We start from the raw sequence: 22,434 nt of genomic DNA on the forward strand, positions 1-22,434 counted from the left end.
TTTTTTCAAAAGTTTGTTAACTTTGCATTTACCCCTAAATATGTTGGGCTAATATGAATTATAAACGACGAAAGTTCGTAACAGTTTTAACACAAATTTATTTATCACTCGGGTTGGAAGTAACTATCATAAATGGATAGCCTATCAAAAGCATCATAGTTAGCTTTCAATCCTACAAATTGGCTCCGAAGTCGAGCACAACCCGCATTGGGCCACTTACACCCACCATCTTCACCCCGTAACGGGCACAAAGACTCACAAATCCGATTCGTGAAGTTCCCGGAACCATCATCATTATCTGCTGTAATCGCAATGGAGACGGACAAATCCGTCTTTTCATCATTTGATTCTCCATTTCCTACTGTTTCTCTTGTTCGGGAAGGCATATCTGTTGTTTTAGCAGGATGGTTTTCAATATCAGCTGTATCTGATACACGAACTTTATACCCGAGTGACTCGATGGCCCGTTTGATGCCAGCATTTTCAAGGTTTGCTTTTCTAGCCAAAGCTACAGCCGAGTAGCTGACCTGGCTCTCACTAAGTAGCTCAGCAGTCAAAGATTCCATACTTGTCGTTATTTCTCTCGCGTTGTTCTCAGCTAAATCCTTTGCCTGTTAGTATTTTTATATAAATTAAAATAATATACAATTTTTGAAAAAATGAGGTTTTATGTATTTGAATATATGAGTCTACATGGGTCAATTTTGGCCGGTTTTGGGCTCAAAATCGAACCAAAAATTGAAATTTTGTTTTTTTAAAGCATTTGGTTTTAATTTTTCAGTTTCCACAAGGGGTTTGCTATTTTTTTTTCGGTTTGTCATTTGGGCTTGAAATTTTTGGGAAAAAAAATTATCCAAAGTAATGAATTTGGGTCTGGTTTTTTCCTGATAATCTATGATTAAATGATTATTTCACATTTGGGCCTAAAAGGCTAAAATTTTTTGGGATGCACCATTTACTATTCATTATAAAAAATACGTAACATTGAAAATAAAAATTATAATGCATAACTTCAATAACAAAATTGAACGCATTGGTTATGTAAGCATGTTAGTTTTTAACTTTTTACGGCTCGGTTCACTTTTGTTCGGTTTTTGGTACACGTAAAACTGAAAACGAACCGGAAATTCGGTTTTTGAAGAAAAACAGACCCAAACCATCGGATTTGGGTTGTATTTGGTTATTTTGGTTTCATGGACAGCCCTATTTGAATATATATTTGATGACTTTTGACCCATGTTTCCTTTTTAGTTGAATCTGTTAGCGTAGCATGGTTAGTCCATTAGAGATAACAACATGATCCAAATTGACCCTTTATAGTAAACAGGTCAGAATATGTAATTAATTACCTTTTGCAGTTCAGAGAATTTTTCCATCATGTCTCTACATTGGGCTTCAACCTGGCTAGAATGGGCTTCTGAAGGGCATGCCCACCGAAGATGAAACTGGGGCCATAATGTTGGAGCCAAAGCTGCTGCGGGTGGTAATAACGGGCCATCATGTTTAGACGGGTCATAAAACATGTTGTAGTGTGCGTGAGTTTTTCCCTCTGAAGCACGCATTTCGGCCAAATGCTTCCACAAGCATGTAGACGCGTCAAACAAACCAGCTTTTACTCTTTCATTCTCACTGAAATCAAAAAAATATTATTTCGGTTTAGGCCTATAAAACTTAAGTTTATAGTTCATTTATAAAACGCATACCTGTTGCATAAGAAGTTCCCAAACCGACATGAAAGCACACAGTCCAAGAAATCAACTAAAAAAGCCTGCAGGCTTTAACGAGTCAAAAAACATTAACCTAAACAAAATCATATGCAGTGTTAAAGTTAAACAACATACTTACCGATGAGAACTCAAATGCAAAAGGGTACGTTCGTAATAATTGTGAAACACAATCAACCCACTGTCATATGAAATCAATATACACAGGATCAACATAATTGGTAAAAGTTCAAGATTAAGAAACTAGACATAGTAGAAAAAGCATGCCTGGAGAAATATTGGAGAATAACTATTTGAAGGCTGTACGTTAGAGACTGGAGCTTGAGATGTCAATGTGGACAGATGGCGTATGGATGATGACGATGATGATGACGGCGATGACGGTGATGTGATGTTTGGACTCGAAGCGTGTCTAGAAAGTTCTAAGGGTATGCTTCCGCTCCCGCTAAAACTTGGCATTCCAGCTCGGTCTGCAAATGGATGACCAAATGCAAGCCAATCTTTTTCAACAAGAGCCTGCATGAAAGCATAATATATAACATAAAGCAAATAGGAAATGTTGGAAATAAAATGTATGACAAATCGATACCTGAAATCCATTTATGGTCCGGTAATATGGATCGAGTAATAAACTTGCAAGGGCGACTAGCTGACTTGTTCTGTCCCATCCATCACTGTTACCACACAATAACATTCCAATGAACACATTACAAAAATAAAAATTAAACTTAAATCTTGAAAAATTATTACATCCAAATTATCTCAGAAAATAATGAATTAGCACAAATCATTCTTGGACTTAGTAAAGCTATATTATATTTAGATTGATAAACTTAAGCAGATTACGGATCAACATATCAGAAACATAAACTACTGAGGAAGAACTTCATAAATCATATATACCCTTACAAACTTAAAACTTTGGTGAAATATCCTATATACCCAACTCAAACTTAAAATGTCATCAAGTTAAATGAATATTTAGTTTATGGTCATTTTACCCCTATCAAATACATGCTTTTTTAAACCTAATTTAGCTTATATTAAGATCAAATTCAGTTTTACTTCTGCTGTCATGGATTGTAAATAAAATCTAAGTTATGAAAAAAATGAGAAGGTTATAAAAGCAACTTGTTTTAATGAAATGATTAAATATCATATTATGAGAAAAATATTGTTGATGGTAAATATGAAACTTTAAAGTTTTAGACAATCAAGGGTAAAATTGTAATTTTAATTTTTTTAATGAAATGGGTAAATAAGATATTTTAACTAGTTATACGGGCATGTATGATATTTTAGTTTCGGTCAGGTATATATGAAAACTTTACCTGCAGTGAACAACCATTGATGCTGACTCCAAGGCAACACGAGCAGCGATCCAAGCAGACCCAGCCAATACATTTTGGACATGTATCAACCAACCGCTGTCACCAAGGGTTGATACCGAAGCAGACATACTACTGAGGTTACCTCGACCCCACGTCCATCCACCATTTCTCTGTTGAAATAAATCACAAACTTAAAAACACGTTACAAAAGAAAGCTAAATGTTGATATTTTTGGTTATACCAAGAATGATGACATTCCATCTGATGATTTGGTTCCATGTGTATCTAAGTAGTCTCTGAGTCGAACAAGACTATCTCTCATGGCATGGATATTGTCTATCCCAAAGAACACAATCTAAATAAAACATGTGTAAGAAATCAAAGAAACAAATATTATGCAATGCTATTCAGCTCAAAACAATGTTAAACAGACCTCACACTGGAAATAATTGGAAGATGACTCTGAACCTCCACCCATTGCTCCATTTGCCAAAGCATTTTTTCGGGGTCTTGCGTCAGCTATGTATAACTTCCTAGTAATAAAATATCAACTCGTATATAAATAATGTAACTGAAGAAAGAAAATCCTCTATAAAAAGTCTTTACCTCCGTCCTTCTTTCCCTTTAGAATGTCGAGTACAAAGTGCACCAACTAAACTCTCATCGGCATTGCTGCATAATGTCATCACAAGAAATTTATGCCCAAATGTAGCATATTTAACGAATTTTGCATACACAAAGTAAGCATTTACCTCCTCATATTCATCATGAGGCCAACTAACGGTTGGGATGACCGAGCAAGAACCGCTCCAGTGCCTACATATCATTGATATAAACACATTATGAGTTCTCAAATATATATGCGCGTGTTAATAAAGATAGCAAATACTTACGTTTATCGCACCATGATATTACAGGCAGTCTACACCGTGCACGAAATGTACAAGCTTTCAGCAGATCTGTATCCCTGTAATCAGCAACACAAGGGATGGCAACATAATATAAAATTTAAAAAAGTTGTCATGATTGGATAAACTGTGAAAGCAAAGATACCTCACCTGATGGATTTTGGAACTAACAAAGCAAAAGGATAGGTTGCACACATGTTATAATTTGCATTTACATCACTAATTCTCCACCAATCATTAGATAATTTGAATAAACCATCTTCTATTGTGCCTATTGATGACTGAAGTGATCCCAGACCAAGAAGCCGGTAGTACTCGTTTACCAACCGCACTCTAGAATTAGTGCTACTGCAATTAGAAGGACCAGAAGTAAAAGCATAGAGATCCCATAGTCTTGCAGGCCTTGTCCCCTTCAGCAAGGCAGCAAAGATAGCATGCCTCTGTAAAATAAAAGCCAAAATGATCATAATAATACCAAAAAAGTCACAATTTAGAAAGGCAATGACCATAACTACCTGCTTAGTCCCAGGGCGAAAACCGATTATAATGATTCTCATATCTTTGCCTGCAAAAGAAACAAACCTAGATAACTAAGTAAAATTTTGAATTCTCATTGTATGAAAAAGTCCACAGATCAACTTTTGTTCTCATACCCAAGCAAATTGACTGTTTAATACCCAACAGATTCAACTTTGCAGAGAGAAACATATTAAAATTGTATGATAAAAAAATCCCAAAAATATAACAATTATTGAAGTGATCTACCATACCGACGACCTGAAGAAGTCTACGTGTAGGAGCCTTCTCTGGCTGTCTAGCACCAGATGGCTGCTTTACTGCCTACAGACAACCATTTTCAGCAAAAAATTTAAATAGTCAAGTATACCTACTAAACTAGCCTGGAGAAGATAATATTAATGATATTTTGGAAGTAACAAGATTTGAGACAGAAATTCAGAGGTAAATATATGTATTTATAATAGTAAGCCATAGATGGTATTGTTTAAAAGAAATGGTAATTATCTAAGAAGCAAAAGTTACAATCTTGTTGAATCTTTCGATGGTGGCCAATGGTATAGTTCCTAGCGCAATAACATCCCTGGATCCTTCACTCTTAAAAGTAAGACAAAAATATATGTCAGATAGATACAAGTAATATCAATTTATACAACTCGATATGGGGAGTCAGTAACGCATTCATGAACGTTCATATGCATGTACAAATTGCGCACGTGTGCTAGTAAGTTACCCTATGTGCAGATCAAAACCGTAAGTAATCAATTAACATTTAACCAGTTCTTGAATACTAATAATATTAGAAATGAGCAAGCAACACACAATTACAGTTTATACCACTACTACACACTTCTGTAATAAATAAGATCATGATCGAAAACTTACCAAAAAAAGAAGGCGGTAATTAGTCACAAACACAGTACCTGCTTCGTCTGTGTTAACAAGAACACCATACCCCTGAAAGCAAAACACACAAACTCAGATCAAGAACGCTATATAATGAAATGAAATTAGTGTCATAAAAGTAAAACATTAACACCAGACCTTCCTGCAGAAACGGATTAAGATTATATAATGCCACACTTTTCCTTATTAGGATTGATGAAGCCTTTGGGCTAATAATTATTCGGTTGACATGGAGGAACTATCGAGGCCGGGTTTAATTAAACGTTAATTAGGCCCATATTTATGTTTCTTGGTCTTAATCCTATAGTCTATTTATATCTCTCATAAGTAATCTCAAATTGTAATCTTGTACTGAGCAATTATAAAATCCTAGTTGCAGCTCGTGGATGCATGTCACATTAACCGAACCACTTAAAATCTCATGTAGTTTATTTTCTGCTTTCGCTTATGCGTACGTGTTTGTGTTTCCGCTAAGTATCGTATCTAAATGATACTTAACATTCCTTACTCTAGAATTCTCAATTACAAATGTTGAATTACAAGCACAGAATAGCAAATATATTAGGACAGGTTTCACAGGCATAATAATAATCAAAGTGTAGTACGTTCATCATCTCGAAAATAATTAATAGAGAGATTAAATAATAAAATGCTTGCCTCAGCAATAACAGTCTCGGCTTCAAGCAAAAACTCTGATAATGCATTTGAATCAGCCTCCTGTAACATCGATCACAAATTACACATTCGGATTCATCACTCACAATATTATTATTGTGTATCTACTGATGAAATGAGACTGAATATTATAATTTAATCGTAAACTGAAAACCTAGAAGAGTGTTATATTATTTACATCGATTTTGGTACAATCAACGGCGGTTTCGGTTTCAACGACTTCCGGTTCACTGGTTCGAGTTTCTTCCGGTTCGGCGATTGCAGTCGGTTTTCGCGTGTTTGACGTCGCCATACGCGGCCGGTGGTTGTGGTGGTGGTGAGTTAGTTATTTACGACGGAAGGAATGCATGCAACGGAGGATGGAAGTGAAATTGCACGATATACAACAGCCAACGTGTTACGTATAGTAAATTATTAATTAATTAATTAATTAGGGTAAAGTAAAATACAAAGAAACACAAAACATGAACAAAAAATGAGAAGGGTAAGAAAGAATCTAATCCACTTATCTTAAATTTGAATGGTGGAGATTAATTCAAGAATAAAAATAGATGAGAAGGGCATGAAGGTAATATCTCACTTATGAAGACTTTCTCTCTCCACATGCAAGGCACATGTCAATTCCCCAATTATTTTAAAACGTCTATAACTTTTTCATACGACATTTTTTTAGAATTTTTTTTATCATAATAACAAACGTTTTTTTATGTTTAATATGAATATCATATTGTTATATAAAAATAAAAAAAAAGTCGATGGGTTTTTTTATATTATGTTATTTGGTTGTCCATTATGTTTTTAATTTGATTTTTCTATGCATTGTGTTATAAATTTTGGCCATTGTGTTTTTCAATTGATACTCATATTAAAGATAAAAATTAACACAAAGATTACGTCATTGTGTCTTTCGTGCGTCATTGTGTCTTTGTGCTCAACATTTGTCTTTATACTTATCTTTGTGTTTTAGTCATTGTGTTTAATATTCACTTAATTTGAGAAAAATATTATTATGTTGTTTGTGTATTACGTTAAGGCATTGTGTAATATATAAATTCCATTGTGTTTTACATTTCAGGTCATTGTTATATGTATTTACCATTGTGTCTTGCGTTTCAGGCCATTGTGTTATATTATTTACCATTGTGTCTTACGTTTCTGGCCATTGTGTTATACGTATTTACCATTGTGTCTTACGTTTCAGGCCATTGTGTTATATTATTTACCAATGTGTCTTACGTTTCTGGCGATTGTGTTATATGTATTTATCATTGTGTCTTACGTTTCAGGCCATTGTGTTATATGTATTTACCATTGTGTCTTACATTTCAGGCCATTGTGTTATATGTATTTACCATTGTGTCTTACGTTTCAGGCCATTGTGTTGTTATATGTATTCATTATTGTGTTTTACGTTTCAGGTTATTGTGTAATATGCATTCATCATTGTGTTTTATATATTAGATAATTTGTTGGTATTTTTCATTATATATATATACTATTACACAACGGTGTTATTAGTATTTAAAAAAAAACACAATGGTTAGATAAAAGATACAATGGCGAAAAAACACAATAACAAACAGAAAGACACAATGACGAAAAAATACACAATGGTACGCAAAAAAGACACAATGACGTAAATTTTTTTTTATTACTATATAACAAAATTATACTCATATTAAAGGAAAAAAAACGCTTGTTATTATGGTGAATTTTATTTTTTTAAAAAATATCATATGAAAAAGTTATAGACGTTTAAAAATGACGGAGGAATTAACATGTGACTTGCATAAGGAGAGAGAAAATGTGTAATATTACTTTTATACCATTTTTCCTTTGATCCCTACTTGACACATGTCAATTAATTATGACTTCTCATCTTTTTTATTTATGTTACCCTTTATAGAATAACTTCACCCTAATTAATTAACGTGTATGTCACACAAACTTTTAGATACAAACATACAGTAAATTGTAAATATCTAAATTTTAAGATAAACTAGTTTTAGAACCCCGCGCTTCGCGGCGGGATCGATAAATCGAACGAAAGAAAATAACTAAAAACGTTAAACAAAAAACTCGCTGCAAGTCGACGCGAAGTCTGTCTGTATCAAATACGACATTGAAACTAAACAAAATAAATAAACCTGTCAATGCCAAAATACCACAAATTATCAAACGTAAAACAAAAAAAAACGATACATTACAGCTGCGGACCCATACAAATTCGGTTAGTATTAGCGTTACCATCACAAATTTGTAAACATATATTAGTAAGCCTATAAAAATATTATAAATGTGAGGTATCAAACACTGTAACGCGGATATAAAACCGTGCGACGATGAGATATTTTAAATCATGAAAAAGTTTCGGTCATTGTAAAGACGAACTATATAAAATAAGAAAAACGTTAACCGGCAAGTAAAACATGTAAGGCCGACACTTGTCAAAGTTTTGTAATATTTTAGTTAGTTGAAAAAAAAATTAAAAGAAAGAAAATAAAAACCATTATTTTTATTTATGGAATCATGATTAGTGTGATTTAGCAGTTATAATAATTATTAAAATATTAAATAGTAAAATGAATAGTAGATATGTGAGGAAGATAAAATCCTCTATTTAATATATACTAGCAAAAGTGCCTGCGCGTTACTGCGGGTTCGCGTAAGTTATCATCTCGTATTGGTTTGTAGTGTTTGGCATGGTGTGTAATGGGTTATCAGTGTGAGCGTGTTTTTGCACATGCATTTGGTTTGTTGGGGAGTGTGTTTTTTTTTTTTAGGGGAGGGGGGTGCGCACTAAAATATTAACGGATCATCATGTTTTTGTGAAATATTTGTTAATATTCTTGTTTGTAAGTTTGTAAGACACCAAATACATTTTTTTTTGTTTTTGAAAGTTAACTGTTAGTCACTTGATAACATCATCAATCCAATATATATGCATACGCCAGTATTCATGTGCACAGACAACTCACGTATTGCCACCCCTTTACCCTTTTCATCATTCGTTAACCAACAACTAAGTCGCTTTAATATGAGTATCTCTTTCATCTTCTAGATAAATTTTAACTCTACCTACTCATGAATTTACACGCATTCAATCCTTTATGTTGATTAGAATTCACAAAACCCACCATCAGCAATAATTTTACCTTCTTCTGTTGTACAATTTATATATCTTTTTACGTGTTCTCTACTTTCTTCTCTCTTTCAGCCTAGGTATGATACATTATTCTTTATAGTGGACCTTCATGCGACATACAGACAAAAAATGACATTATGCTTATTAGTGGTGTAGACGAGCCATGCCGAGCTCGATGCGGCTATTTTACTCCTTTTACTTATATAACTTATATAGTGTCATATTATATATAAGTGTCATGTTATATAAGAAAAGGTTGCTCATGGTCACTCTATTATTATATTAAAGCTAAATGGACTTGTTTTTCTAAGACATATGCACACCTGATCATGAGGTTTAATCATGCATTCCTCATATTCCGCTCTACAATCACACACCATCATATTAACAGAAGCAAAATAAAATATGGAAATAAGTCGGACCCTAATATAAAAATCAATATGAATTTAAGCTTTCTTAGGAGACTTTCCGAAAATCACAAATAAATTTTCATTTCTTATAAACTATTCACAATGGCCATTGGAGTTAAGATAAGCAATGGATCTTATACATTGGATGTTACATAATATATATATATATATATATATATATATATATAGTATAGATAATACAAGTACACAACGAGATAACTTGTGTTGCATCTAATCCAACATGTGTAAGCCCGCTATTAATGGTGTACATAATAAAATTAAGGTATATAAGGTTTCCCGCGTGATTTCCGACTTTAATAGCGATAACTTGGTAAAAAATAAAATTAAATAAGGTAAAAGAATTTATAAATAAGTAAAAACTAAAATAAATAAATGTTGAACTATTGGTTCATTGAGTGTAAGGTTTTCATCTTCTTATCAATAACTATACTTTGTTGGTTCATTGAGTGTAATGTTTTTATCTTCTTATCAATAACTATACTATAATGTTCATCTAATCAGCTTAAACCTTTAAAAACTAAACAAATCCCCTGCTCTATTACAATCAGTAGAAGAAAGTTCATTCAAGAAATAGGTTGCACATCATCATAATATCACCTACAAGTTACAATGAAATAAATTAAAATTATCAAAACCATGAATACAAGTGAGTAATTATCATCACAATCTATGTATCAATTTCATAATGTTCAAGAGCATCGACTAACTGGACATTTATAGCAAGAGCAGAAACAAACACACTTTTGATTTCATTCATATTAATGGCAGGAATGCATTTGCTTGAAAGAACCTGCAACGGATTTCAAATGTCAAATTTTAAAGGCAAGTATGCATTAATAAGTGCCATGTAGATGTGTTTTGTAGGTTGAACTCCTGATTCATACAATTCTTTTGAAGTACCTTTTAAGTTTGCTTTTGACCTTAAACATATAAAATGGTAACTATTTATAAAAAGGTAATAAGAAAAAAGGTATTTCTTACTTAGGCAACCTAACACGGCCCGTTTTAACCAAAAAAAAATTAAACTACTTGGCCCATTTTGACCCATGCAATAACTGTCCGACACGTTTTGACACTTCTGACCCACACATTTTTCAGCTCGAAACAATGTGCTAATTTCTTTTTCTAGATTTTATCAACACGAACGATAGTTTAAATAAACAGGATCCAAAAGTCCATTTGGCCTCGTACAAAAGAAGTACTTATTTGGCCCGTTACACAACTTCAAAATCCAAACAATGTGACAGTTGACTATTAATGTCAAAAGAGTGATTTACCTCATCAACACGAACATTATATATCTAGATGGTCGAATCATCCATGCAGATAGCAATAATATCGTTGTCTTGAGTATCAAAAGCAAGAAAAGTAGCTGCTGGTAGTGGAAGCATAATAGTTGTCATTGTTTGCATAAAAGTTGACTTTTAAGTTAAACAATGTTCTAAATGAGCATAACATCAAAGAGATTTGTTGTTTTAGATTCATCACCAATGCCTTTGAAAGGTGGTTACTTGTTAAAAACTTCCATCTAGATAACTTAAATTTTCAAAATCTTGATATAGTTCCATTGAAGTTGATGCTAAAAATTTAGTCAATGTTACCTTAAAAGTGAGAAAGGGTTGGGGCAATGAAGTAGGTGAAGTGGTTGGATTTTGCGAGTTGTTCCCACCACTGCTGGATGTGATTCCAAGAGCCGAACGAGAATGAATACCACACATAAAAGTCAAGACCATGCTCCCTAATGGAATGTTTAACTGATCCATTTCAAATCGACCGAATTGGTACGGAAGTTGTAACATGGGAAAATCACGAAAAACACTTTGAATAAAGAAAACTTTCCTCCTGATTCTGACATCACCTACAAAACAGTTTTTGACAATGCAAAGCAGAAAACCGACTTTCCACCAAAATTTATAATTTACAACCTGTAGAGTGTAGACAAAATAAAACGTTAATAAATATTCAATGAATTCTTCAACTAAAATAACTAACTACATGTAACAAATTTGCAAAAAAGAAGTCAAAAGCACTAAGAACATGAAAACAACCTGCTTTTCCTTTTGAATAAGCCCATTTTAATTGAAAATTTATCTATTATAATTTATATACTCGAGATTTACTTTAAATAGAAAACCACTTTGGGTCCATTATGAAATATAAAAGACTAAAATAACACAAACTTCCCAAATTATTTTGTAATAATAGCAATGACAGCAAGAAACAGTTCCATTAGAGAATCTCAATCTGAAAAGATAACATTTAATCAAGAAAATTTTAAAGTACTAGTTGTCATCGCATATCAAGTCAATGTTTTTCTCTTTAACAACATTAAACATAAATAATTAATATAAAAACAAAACACATTGAATTATGTATTCAAATATATAAAACTTACTATAACACATCAGGTCGCCTTAACCCCTCAATTTTGCCATCTCTAGTTAGATGTGAATATCATTGGTTCAAGGGTAGGGTATGATGATTCCCAGTTTTGATTTGTAGTCTTCCTCACCCTAAGCAAGACAATGATAATGCAGTCAATACAAGATGAAAAACACAGGGCATAATATAATAAAAAAACAGAATATGCCTGGAGAGGCGGTCTCATCACCCTAATTATGACTTCCAACCAACAATCTATACCTAAAAATGCATTCTCATTTATTAAAATGAAAACAAAACTCAAACCTTTTAGTTTTAGATGATACAACCATAAGGCAACATTAGTAAGGTGATAGGATTATACAGAAGCATACAAATCAAACGAAAACAAATGATTGTTCAACCAATACAAACATATAAAATTGTATAGTTTAGGGGTTTTGATTTTAATGTGCTATTGAAGGAAATGTATGTGAATTGAAGGAGTAATCAATTGAAACAGATGGATGGTAATCTGAAGCGACAACTTAAGGTAGTGTAGAAATCGTCGTTCATATGCATTCAAGGTGAAATCAATACCTTGCATTCAAATCACCCAGTAAATCCTAAACCTTCAATAAAATTTTCCAACCCAAAAGGATTAAATAGCAACTCCTAAAGTTTGTTAGCTTCATTAACTTGTACGAGAAGTTTGGAAAACGAAATAATGTAACGACAGATTACTTTTTCTGTTATATTATGAAATTATCGTTATATTCTCGTCCTTTAATTGTGAAATTACTATTTTGTCTATCACTCCTCCTTAATAATATAATATAGATATAGATATAAACTCGTAATAATCCCTAAACACCACACTAATAATATTATTATTATTATCGTTAAACCTTGTTCTAAACTCCTTACTAAACACCACACTAATAATAATATTGTACACATATTTATACTTTCATTTTTGTATTTCTAGGTAAAAATAGCATTTATGAATTACGAAATGTCTTTTTTGTCCTTTTCATTTAATTATGAAATGACCTAAGTAAAAGGGTAAATGTGTAATTTCATAAACCATGAATTATGAAATGTTATTTTTGTCCTTGTCATGCAATTATGAAAAGACATTTGTGCCCATCATTCTTCCTTTATATATAATATAGATAGATAATAATTAAAGTTCCATTGATTAAATTTTAAATAAGGAAAATGTCATTATACAAGTTACATTTATTAACTAGCCTCTACTTCTAGAAATACCTAAAATGGCTATTCAAGAATAGTCGGACTGTCCGATTAAAATCTGTCATCCGATGGGTTGATTGGTTTTAAAATAACCGACATATTTTGCTCAAAATCAACGAGTTATAAAATAGTTGGCCTTACTATTTAAAGTTCTGTGTTGGATCCGACTCTTTGAAGTTCGCTAGGTTGGCCAATCTAAATGGTTGGATTTAAAAAAAAATGGTCGGGTGGCGAATCTTGTTAACAAATGTAAGGATTTTATTAGGTTACAAATTAGACAGACAACTAACAGATGAAAATGGGCGGTCAACGATTTTTGAAGTGACCATTTTGTAGATTTTGCCATATTAAATGTATAAATATTTATAGGTCTTGATTTTAAAAGTGAGACATAAAAAATGTTATATATCACCATTCACTAGTTACTTTTCTCTCTTTATATTGTATTACGTATATTAGTATCACTATTCACTAGTTACTTTTCTCTATTTATATTGTATTACGTATATTAATCTTGAATTTTGGGGTTTTGTATTCAAAACATTGCATAATTTCCTTCATAATTTATCCCAATAGTTTTTATTCACTAGGGACACCATTCTTTTTCTAAAAAAACCTCTTACACGGGACGTATAAAAGGTGTCTGAGTGTCTCTAGTAGGATCCTATTTTAAGTCACATGTTGTGTATCGCCGTATTGGTGCCATGATTCCCTGGTTTGACTCCTTTTATAATTTATCCCAATCATTTTTATTATTCACTTCATAATATCTTGCATATAGCATATACTTACCTATGAAATATACCAAGCAAATAATCAAATCAACTTTGTGGTTCAGAGTTCAGACGTGCAGTGATAAACCATACGGCTTTGAGGTTGGATGTCACGAGTTTGAAAAAAAAATATTAGATTAGGTGTTTTTTAATTTGACTCGGTTTTATTTTTTTATATGTAACTTGATTATTTAACCAACCAATTTTGATTTTCCTTTTCAGTTTTGAACATACTCCATGAATATATTTTTGGCATCATTTTCTATAGCGAGCATATAGAAACCGAAAGAATTCTCGTTTTGTTGTAACACGCGGGTTTTATATGTAACTAGATATGTTTTTTTTTGGGCACCAACTATAGTATTTGCAAAAGTGAACTTTATGATCATTATGATTTCTTTTATTTTAAGTTTAAACGTGGTTTTGTATTAAGCCCATTTTTTATGTATGTTTTTAAGGTGCTTATTGACTTAATAAAGATATTAAAAATATTTATTTTGCAAAATAAACGAGATTATTAACAATTTTCTAATTATCATACCAACTTCTTAATCTTTTACTACTTATATATGTATGGGTAAAGTTAAAATACAAAAAACAATAAAAATAAGAATGGTAAGAAGGAATCCAGTCCATTGATCTTAGATTTGAATGACTAAGATTAATTTAATAAATAAAAATTGATGGAAAGGGCATGAAGGTAATAACCCACCTTTGTTGACTTTCTCTCTCCACATGCAAGTCACATGTCAATTCCCCCATCATTTAAAATATCTATAATTTTTTCATACGACATTATTTTTTTAAAAAAAATTCACCATAATAATAAGCGTTTTTTTATCATTAATATGAGTATCATATTGTAATATAAAAAAAATAATGGGTTTTTTTAATTGTGTTTTTTTGTTATTCATTGTGTCTTTTAGTTGAGTTTTCATATGAATTGTATTATAGATTTTGATCATTATATTTTTCAATTGGTACTCATATTAAAGACAAAAATTAAAACAAAGATTACGTCATTGTGTCGTTTTGTTCGTCATTAACTTTTAGTCATTGTGTAATACGTTCATTGTCTTTTATTTGGATTGACATATGACAAATTCATTTAATTTGAGAAAAATAATATTGCGTTCATTGTATATTACGTTCAAGTCATTGTGTAATATGTTGTTTCCATTGTGTTTTACGTTTCAAGTCATTGTGTTATATATATTCACCATTGTGTCTTACGTTTTAGGTCATTATGTTATACGTATTCATCATTGTGTCTTACGTTTTAGGTCATTGTGTTATACGTATTAATCATTGTGTTTTAGGTTTCAAGGTATTGTGTAACATGTATTAATCATTGTGTTTTATGTATTAGATAATTTGTTGTTATTTTTATCATTATTTTTACATATTATCATTACACAACGGTGTTATTAGTATTTAAAAAAACATAATGATGAGTTGAAAGACACAAACAAAAAATAGACATAATGATAAGCGAAAAGACACAATGGTGTGCGAAAAGACACAATGACGAAAAAAGACACAATGGTGTGCGAAAAGACATAATGACGAAAAAAGACACAATGGTGTGCGAAAAGACACAATGACGTGATTTTTGTTTTAAATTTTATATAACAAAAATCATACTCATATTAAAGATAAAAAAACGCTTGTTATTATGATGAATTTTTTTTGAAAAAAATATCATACGAAAACGTTATAAACGTTCTGAAAATGATAGGGGTATTAACATGTGTCTTGCATGTGGAGAGAGAAAATGTGTACAATTATCTCTATACCTTTTTTCTTTTGGTCCTCACTTGACACATGTCAATTATTTATGGCTTCTCACACTTCTTATTTTTGTTACCCTTTGTAGAATAACTTGACCCATGATTATATTACCTTTTTTAAATTATTTTTAGAAAGAATTTCACACAATAGTAATTAAAATTTTTGCAATTGTTTCAATGTTATGAATTTTAAAAAATGTTAGAACTTTTTAAATTAAAAAACTCAAATGAAACATACATGAATTCTAATTTCTAGTTATTATGCTAATGCTTTAAGCTTTGCAAGTAGCCGTATTGGGTTAATGTCAGCACAGCAAACACAAACATACAGACAAACACGAGCGATAGCAACACAAATTGACGAGTGTAGAAAAAAGTAATCGTCAAACCCCAAACTTCATCTTCTTTTGTTGCGTTGTTGAGCCCTCAAAACTTCTATCACCGGTTCAACCATCCTCGTAATATCCCGTCTTCATACGCCATTAAATAGTATCCGGTAAGAATAGTTGTGGACCAAATGACTTCGTGTGTTGATAATAGAGAAAAATGTGTACAAAACTACAAATGAATTGGTGGACCATCGTTCTCTTGGACAATCCATAAGTACAAAATGTCAGTGAATCAACTGAACATGGTGAATATGGGCCATGGCAAAAAGGACATTTTTGTCTTTTGGATTACAAGGTTAAATGTAACTTTCTTAATTTTCTTTGAATAATTAGTGGGGTTTGGTATTACCTGTGATCCATTTATTATCTCATTTCTTTTGAGTTTCTTTAATGTTATTATTGCCAGCCATTATTACAAATTATTATTAGTGTAATAATAATAATAATCTATTTTTTTTTAAATATCATTATTCCAGTAAAATAATAATAATAATAATAATAATAATAATAATAATTCTGGGCTAGACATTGCTCTACATGATACTTATTATGTGGTTGCACATTTCCATTATGTACTTTCTATGGGAGCCGTTTTTGCTTTATTTGCAGGATTTCACTATTGGGTAGGTAAAATCTTTGGTCGAACATATCCTGAAACTTTAGGTCAAATCCATTTTTGGATCACTTTTTTCGGGGTTAATCCGACCTTCTTTCCCATGCATTTCTTAGGGCTTTCGGGTATGCCACGTCGCTTTCCAGATTATCCAGATGCTTACGCTGGATGGAATGCCCTTAGCAGTTCTGGCTCTTATATATCTGTAGTTGAGATTTGTCGTTTCTTCGTGGTCGTAACAATCACTTCAAGCAGTGGAAACAACAAAAGATGCGCTCCAAGTCCTTGGGCTGTTGAACAGAATCCAACCACACCGGAATGGATGGTACAAAGTCCTCCAGCTTTTCATACTTTTGGAATCTGATTTAAAAAAACGATTACCCTTGTGGTACGAGGGTCGGTCGTCCATTGTGAAAAAAATTTAGTACTATTATGGTGCAAAAATCCCGACCGATCCCTGTGAGTATATAGCAATAGTCAGCTAAAAAAGTTCTGATCCCTGTAAGAAAATTTCCGAAGTCCGCCACTATTTGCATACATTTTATTAGTTTGCAACCTTTCCAAATCAACTATAGAGGCAGGACAACTGGCCAACTTCAAACATTTTATATAAGAGAAAACTTTTATAGGGTAAAATCCACATCATTAGATATGTTTCATCCTTAACTATACATCTAAAATAACACACTCTGCTAAGTCCTAACAAGCAAATACGGAATACCCATATCAATTTTATGCCAAAAGGTCAACAGTCAACAACACTGCAACCTTAAAAACACATGCATCTTTAAAATCTTCAAAAGTACCTTTTAACCGCAGGGCTTGATCACGGTTCAGTTTCTTGAAACTGTGCCCGCAAGCGCCTTATGAAACAGGTCGGGGTTCATTTAGACTAGACCCGTTTGTTGTCACCAGTAACTCAACCAAGCTCAACTCACCGAGATCACCGGGTCACTAGAATCGCCAACCACCCCACCGCTTTCACATTCCAACATAGCTTTTGCATTAACTTCTCTACCGAACCGCCATATATAATTAAGACCGACAAGCAGCTCTGTAATTGTAGCTTCTGTTTTTTCTTGATTTGCATAATGAAGAGTCTGTACGAGAAGCACGTTCGTTTTAGAAAGCAAATTTTGGTGCTCAAAACTCCTCTCGGACTGCCACCTAATCATGTTATGCGCGAGCGGAGATAACCATTCTAAAGTACCCGAAATAGCCTCACTCCATTCTTCAGCTAAACCCGTGTCGTACTCTGACGAAGCCAGACTTTTAGCATACGGTTTTAGCCTCGTTCTAAGCGCGCTTCTCACGTTTTTCGGTAACATATTGTATAGATCATCTCGTGCATCATGACCAATTAAGTGAGGCGACGCCACAAGCTTCTCGAGTACGATGATCACATTAGCATAATGTAAAGCTAATGCAGCTGCACCTAGGGTTTCGGGAAGTGCTTCGAATTTCTTTTGTTTTGAACAAATTTCCACATCAGATTCTTCAATCCTAAGTGGCATTGCAGGCGCGGTGGTGGTTAGACGGTTTGGTGTAGCGGGCTTACCACGCCATAGTTTCAGCCGGGTTTTAGTAGCACGGGCTAACGGGCTGGACTTTGTGATTGACTTTGATGTTGGCTTCCCGATAGGACCAGAGTATGTAATGTTTCGGTTTTTACCAGAATACGGGATTGAATTACCAATCGGACCCGAATAAAAAGCATTCATGTTATTTGTACTCGGAATCGGGCCGGATTGGGAAATTAAATCCCCCAATGGGCTGGAGGAAAACCGGGAAATTTTGTACTCAGTTGGGTGGATTGAAGATTGGAGAAATGCAGACACGGATTGACTTCGGTCCATATGAACAGAATCTAGAGAATCTGAATACTCAACAGCTGGCAACACGTGGTTGATTCCGAAAACATGCGCGATCCGATTAAAGATTGTGAAAATGGCTCTTGCAAGAAGGAAAACCACGTAATCATGAGTCTTGTTCCATAAAGACATCTCTTTTAACCGTTTGACTTCTTGTTGCCTCCACGACAATTTCTTCATATATTCAACCAAAGTTATACTATCTTGATCTTCGTTGCTCTTCATTCTTTTCAAAATCTGTTCAAGTTCCGTTAACGTTTCGATTTCTTGATACAAATTTGCGTTAATGAGGACAAACTTCTCCATCTTTTTGACTTTCTTGTTCATCTTCTTTGAACTCAACTGCCATTGGTACGGGTCAGCGCCTGATTTGACCAAATCATCGTACGCACGCTCAAAGCATTTCAAAACAGGATCATTGCATCGTTTTGCAAGGCGGGTCACAACTTTCGCAACATTTTCCAAATTATGTAGCATTTCGGCACATATTAAATCTACTATGTAACCGTCATCATCTGAAACAAGCTTCTTGATACCTACCGAGTTACTAATTTCATCTTTTAGTTTCGAAACTTGTTTATCAGTAAGAGAATTCCACTGATGAACCAGCTTTGAAAGCAGGCTTGCTACTTCAAACGCCAGCACTCCGATTCGAACCTTTTCTTGACCGTGTTCATTTTTTCTTGAAGATTTCCATAGCCCACGAAACCATGACTCAGCCACCATCTCGCACCTTGAATAATATTGAAGCAGTGATCTTGCAGCTTAAGCCCAATAACAATTCTCGTAAATCCTGATTCTGAATTAAATAATAAAAATCAAATTAATATCACCATCTTTAAACCTGCTACTTATAATCATGGTTGTAAAAATAGCCCCTAGGCGCCAATTAATCGCTATTTAGTCAAACTCGGTCAAATTTGAAAACAATTATATATAAAATTTGGTATACGTGTGTATATTTGAAAAGTTACATATAAATTCCAATCCAATTAATCGCTAGTCCCTACCCCAGCACCCGACTAACACCTAAAAATGAATGGAATCAGAAAGAAAACCGGAAAAATTATGTTCAACGGTTTTATTCAACTAAAGAAAAATTAAAGAAATTAATGCTTATTTTCATAATTCCAAATTGGAACATGATTTTTCAAGGCTTCCCCCCAATTCCTTTCGTTTCGCTCGTTAAATCAGACTCGGGAACACAGCGCAGTTATCACCAAATTGAGATAAAGTGCAAGTTAAAGCTAAGATAAGATATAACTTAAGGAAATAACCCTTGACTTTTTAAAAGTCAAACTTAGGAATTAGGATCTCCTTGAATCAGAGGTCCATATAAGATCAATCCAAAACTAAAACTAGAAATAATAATAATAATTCTCAGCTAATGAATTGAATCAAGATTGAAGTGAAATTCATCCAAATTGTAACTGAAATACAAACAAATCTATTCAAGATATTAAAAACAAATCAAACAAACCCTAGGCATCCAATTGAAAGTTGTAACAGTATAACATAAAAGCAAGCAATAATAAAAACATCAAGGAATCAATTGAGTTGATCCACTTGCAAGAAGAATATAATTTATATATAAATATAAAGATTAATAAAGAGAACACACCAGCAGCAGCACAAGAACATAATAAGAAGAATCTTCATAGCACCAACTTCAAGGTCTTGTTTTGTTGAAAAGAGAGAGAGAGAGCATAATAATAATACGATGGACACTCAACTCAAGTCACATGGTCGAGAAACCGAGTGAACTTGAAAGAGAACATATTATTGATTAACATTTTGCTTTTTAAGTCCTTTTAGGTTTCTTAAATGGCCTTTTTATGTCCTTAAAGAATTCTTTTTAGCCTCAAAAGTTTATGTATTTTCTTTCTTTTTAGGTAAAAAGAAAGTGTTAGTATAATCCACGAGGTGGTACTTATATACTTATATGGTATTAGAATTTTAAAAGGTTGGATTTTTATAATTTATAATATTATTATGTTTCGTATTTGTGATTTAACTAATGATACTTTTTAGTACTTTTAACTTTTTTTTTATTTTTTTTGTAAAGAGAAATCTCAACTTGCATAATTATCTGTGTATTTACACTTGATTTTCACATGACTTCGTGTGCAATGATATATATGAGCTGAACATGGAAACTAAGTTTGTTTGTGAGCGTAATCGACTAATCGAGTGCGAATCAAGTGTAAATGGAGTTTGAATCAAGTCTTACACTTTTTTATTTAAAGCTACGTTATTTGTAACGTTGGTTGTTTTGTTGAATTGATATAAAAAGTTATTTATTACGATAAGACGATAACATAATTAATAAATCTTGATGGAAAGAATGTTTATTGGCTTAATTGTTATCTTGCAAATTATGTTAGGTATGAAGTTCATGACTGGTCATACAAAACGCATTTCATATAATTATTATGAGTATAAAGTATAAAGATGTGTGTCATATACTTTTAACTACTTTAATTATACTATTGAAAATGCAAAATAATGATTTTTTCGAATCTACATCTGATATAAATTTAACTAAATGTGATTTACATGATGAAAAGTCGATGCCATAAAATCTTCAGTAGTGACATATTCATAACTACTGATTCACCAAAGGGTGCAGAATTCGACAATGCACATTTGATATATTCTATTGATAGAAGGTTTGGAGGATTTGTTATTCCTACAACGATCAAAATTTTATTTATTATAGTTTAATCTTTTTTGAATAATACGAGTCGAACAGCTAAATCATACTCTGCAATCCATATAAAAGCCTTAATATCATGCATTCTATTCCTTGTCTCGTATGTAATTAGATATACATGGTAAGTAATTAGGTATACATGTCTTTTCATGTTCCTATAAAGAAATGCATTTAAAGGCTAAAAAATAGTTAATGAGTTACTTTGCAAATCCTGAATTTGTGTACCATGAAAAGTGATAACTACTTACCTCTAAAGTTTTGATTAAGGTTCATAACAACTTATTTGAAACTGAAACCAAACTCGCATTGTTATTAATACTACTGTTGTAATATATAGTAACGGAAAATACATACACAGTAATAACTAATAATGATAACAATTGACATTCTGATATAAGGCCATGTGGCATACTCTAACCCATCTCAATTCCACATAAGCTTCACATCACTAATTTTTTTTCTCTTTCACTCTATGTCATCCAAAGGAAATGGTTTAACCCCATTTTAACACATAATTAATATAACAAATCAATTAGTAATAAATACATAATTAATGCATATTGTTCCTTTTAACCCGTTAAAAGCATAACCCATGGGGCATTTTAACACACTTAACACAAGTGGGGAGTGGTTTAATTCATCTTTAACGTGTCATGTCACTCTAACCTATGTATGGGTTAGAGTATACCCCATGGCCTAATGGCATGAGGTTGATGATTAAGATTTTAGATCTTTAAAATCTTAAGTTCAAAACTTGACTTAATGAATTTTCTATACATTGTGGGGAGGGGTAGCTTCCACTACGGCTCAACTTTTTGCCGGTAGTGTAAAAAAAATTGGCCAATTTTCGTGTTTCGTTACCGCTGAAAAAAATAACGTTACCGCTAAAGTTTTAAGTCCAACCAATCTATGTTTTAAACCCAATCAAAAGCCAAAGCCCAAACAAAAAACTCATTAACCCCAACCCAACCAAACCAAACCACCGTTCATCACTTCACCTATCCATCTTATCCATTTACAACAACAAAAGT

At 32.7% G+C, this 22,434-nt stretch overlaps 2 protein-coding genes across 2 annotated transcripts; both read right to left on the reverse strand.

Moving 5' to 3' along the window:
- Positions 1-37: 37 nt before the first annotated feature.
- LOC143632773 (phosphatidylinositol-3-phosphatase myotubularin-1-like) lies at positions 38-4,798 on the reverse strand. Its single transcript, XM_077101200.1, has 13 exons — positions 4,114-4,798; positions 3,949-4,022; positions 3,808-3,871; positions 3,662-3,727; positions 3,489-3,588; positions 3,297-3,410; positions 3,056-3,225; positions 2,314-2,398; positions 1,992-2,240; positions 1,846-1,905; positions 1,704-1,768; positions 1,350-1,629; positions 38-611 (listed from the first exon to the last, which is right to left on the reverse strand). Exons 1-13 carry the CDS (start codon positions 4,518-4,520, stop codon positions 105-107), a joined length of 2,241 nt encoding a protein of 746 aa, XP_076957315.1. The 5' UTR covers positions 4,521-4,798; the 3' UTR covers positions 38-104.
- A 12,496-nt stretch (positions 4,799-17,294) lies between these two features.
- On the reverse strand, positions 17,295-20,366 carry LOC143632851 (protein PSK SIMULATOR 1-like). Its single transcript, XM_077101275.1, has 2 exons — positions 20,312-20,366; positions 17,295-19,489 (listed from the first exon to the last, which is right to left on the reverse strand). The coding sequence occupies exon 2, from the start codon at positions 19,414-19,416 to the stop codon at positions 17,749-17,751; it is 1,668 nt and encodes a 555-aa protein (XP_076957390.1). The 5' UTR covers positions 19,417-19,489; positions 20,312-20,366; the 3' UTR covers positions 17,295-17,748.
- Between the last annotated feature and the right edge of the window lie 2,068 nt (positions 20,367-22,434).

This window comes from Bidens hawaiensis, unplaced genomic scaffold, assembly GCF_021521415.1.
Source record: "Bidens hawaiensis isolate Kalapana, Puna unplaced genomic scaffold, B.hawaiensis_p1.1 tig00006534_1, whole genome shotgun sequence".
Taxonomy (NCBI): Eukaryota; Viridiplantae; Streptophyta; class Magnoliopsida; order Asterales; family Asteraceae; genus Bidens; species Bidens hawaiensis.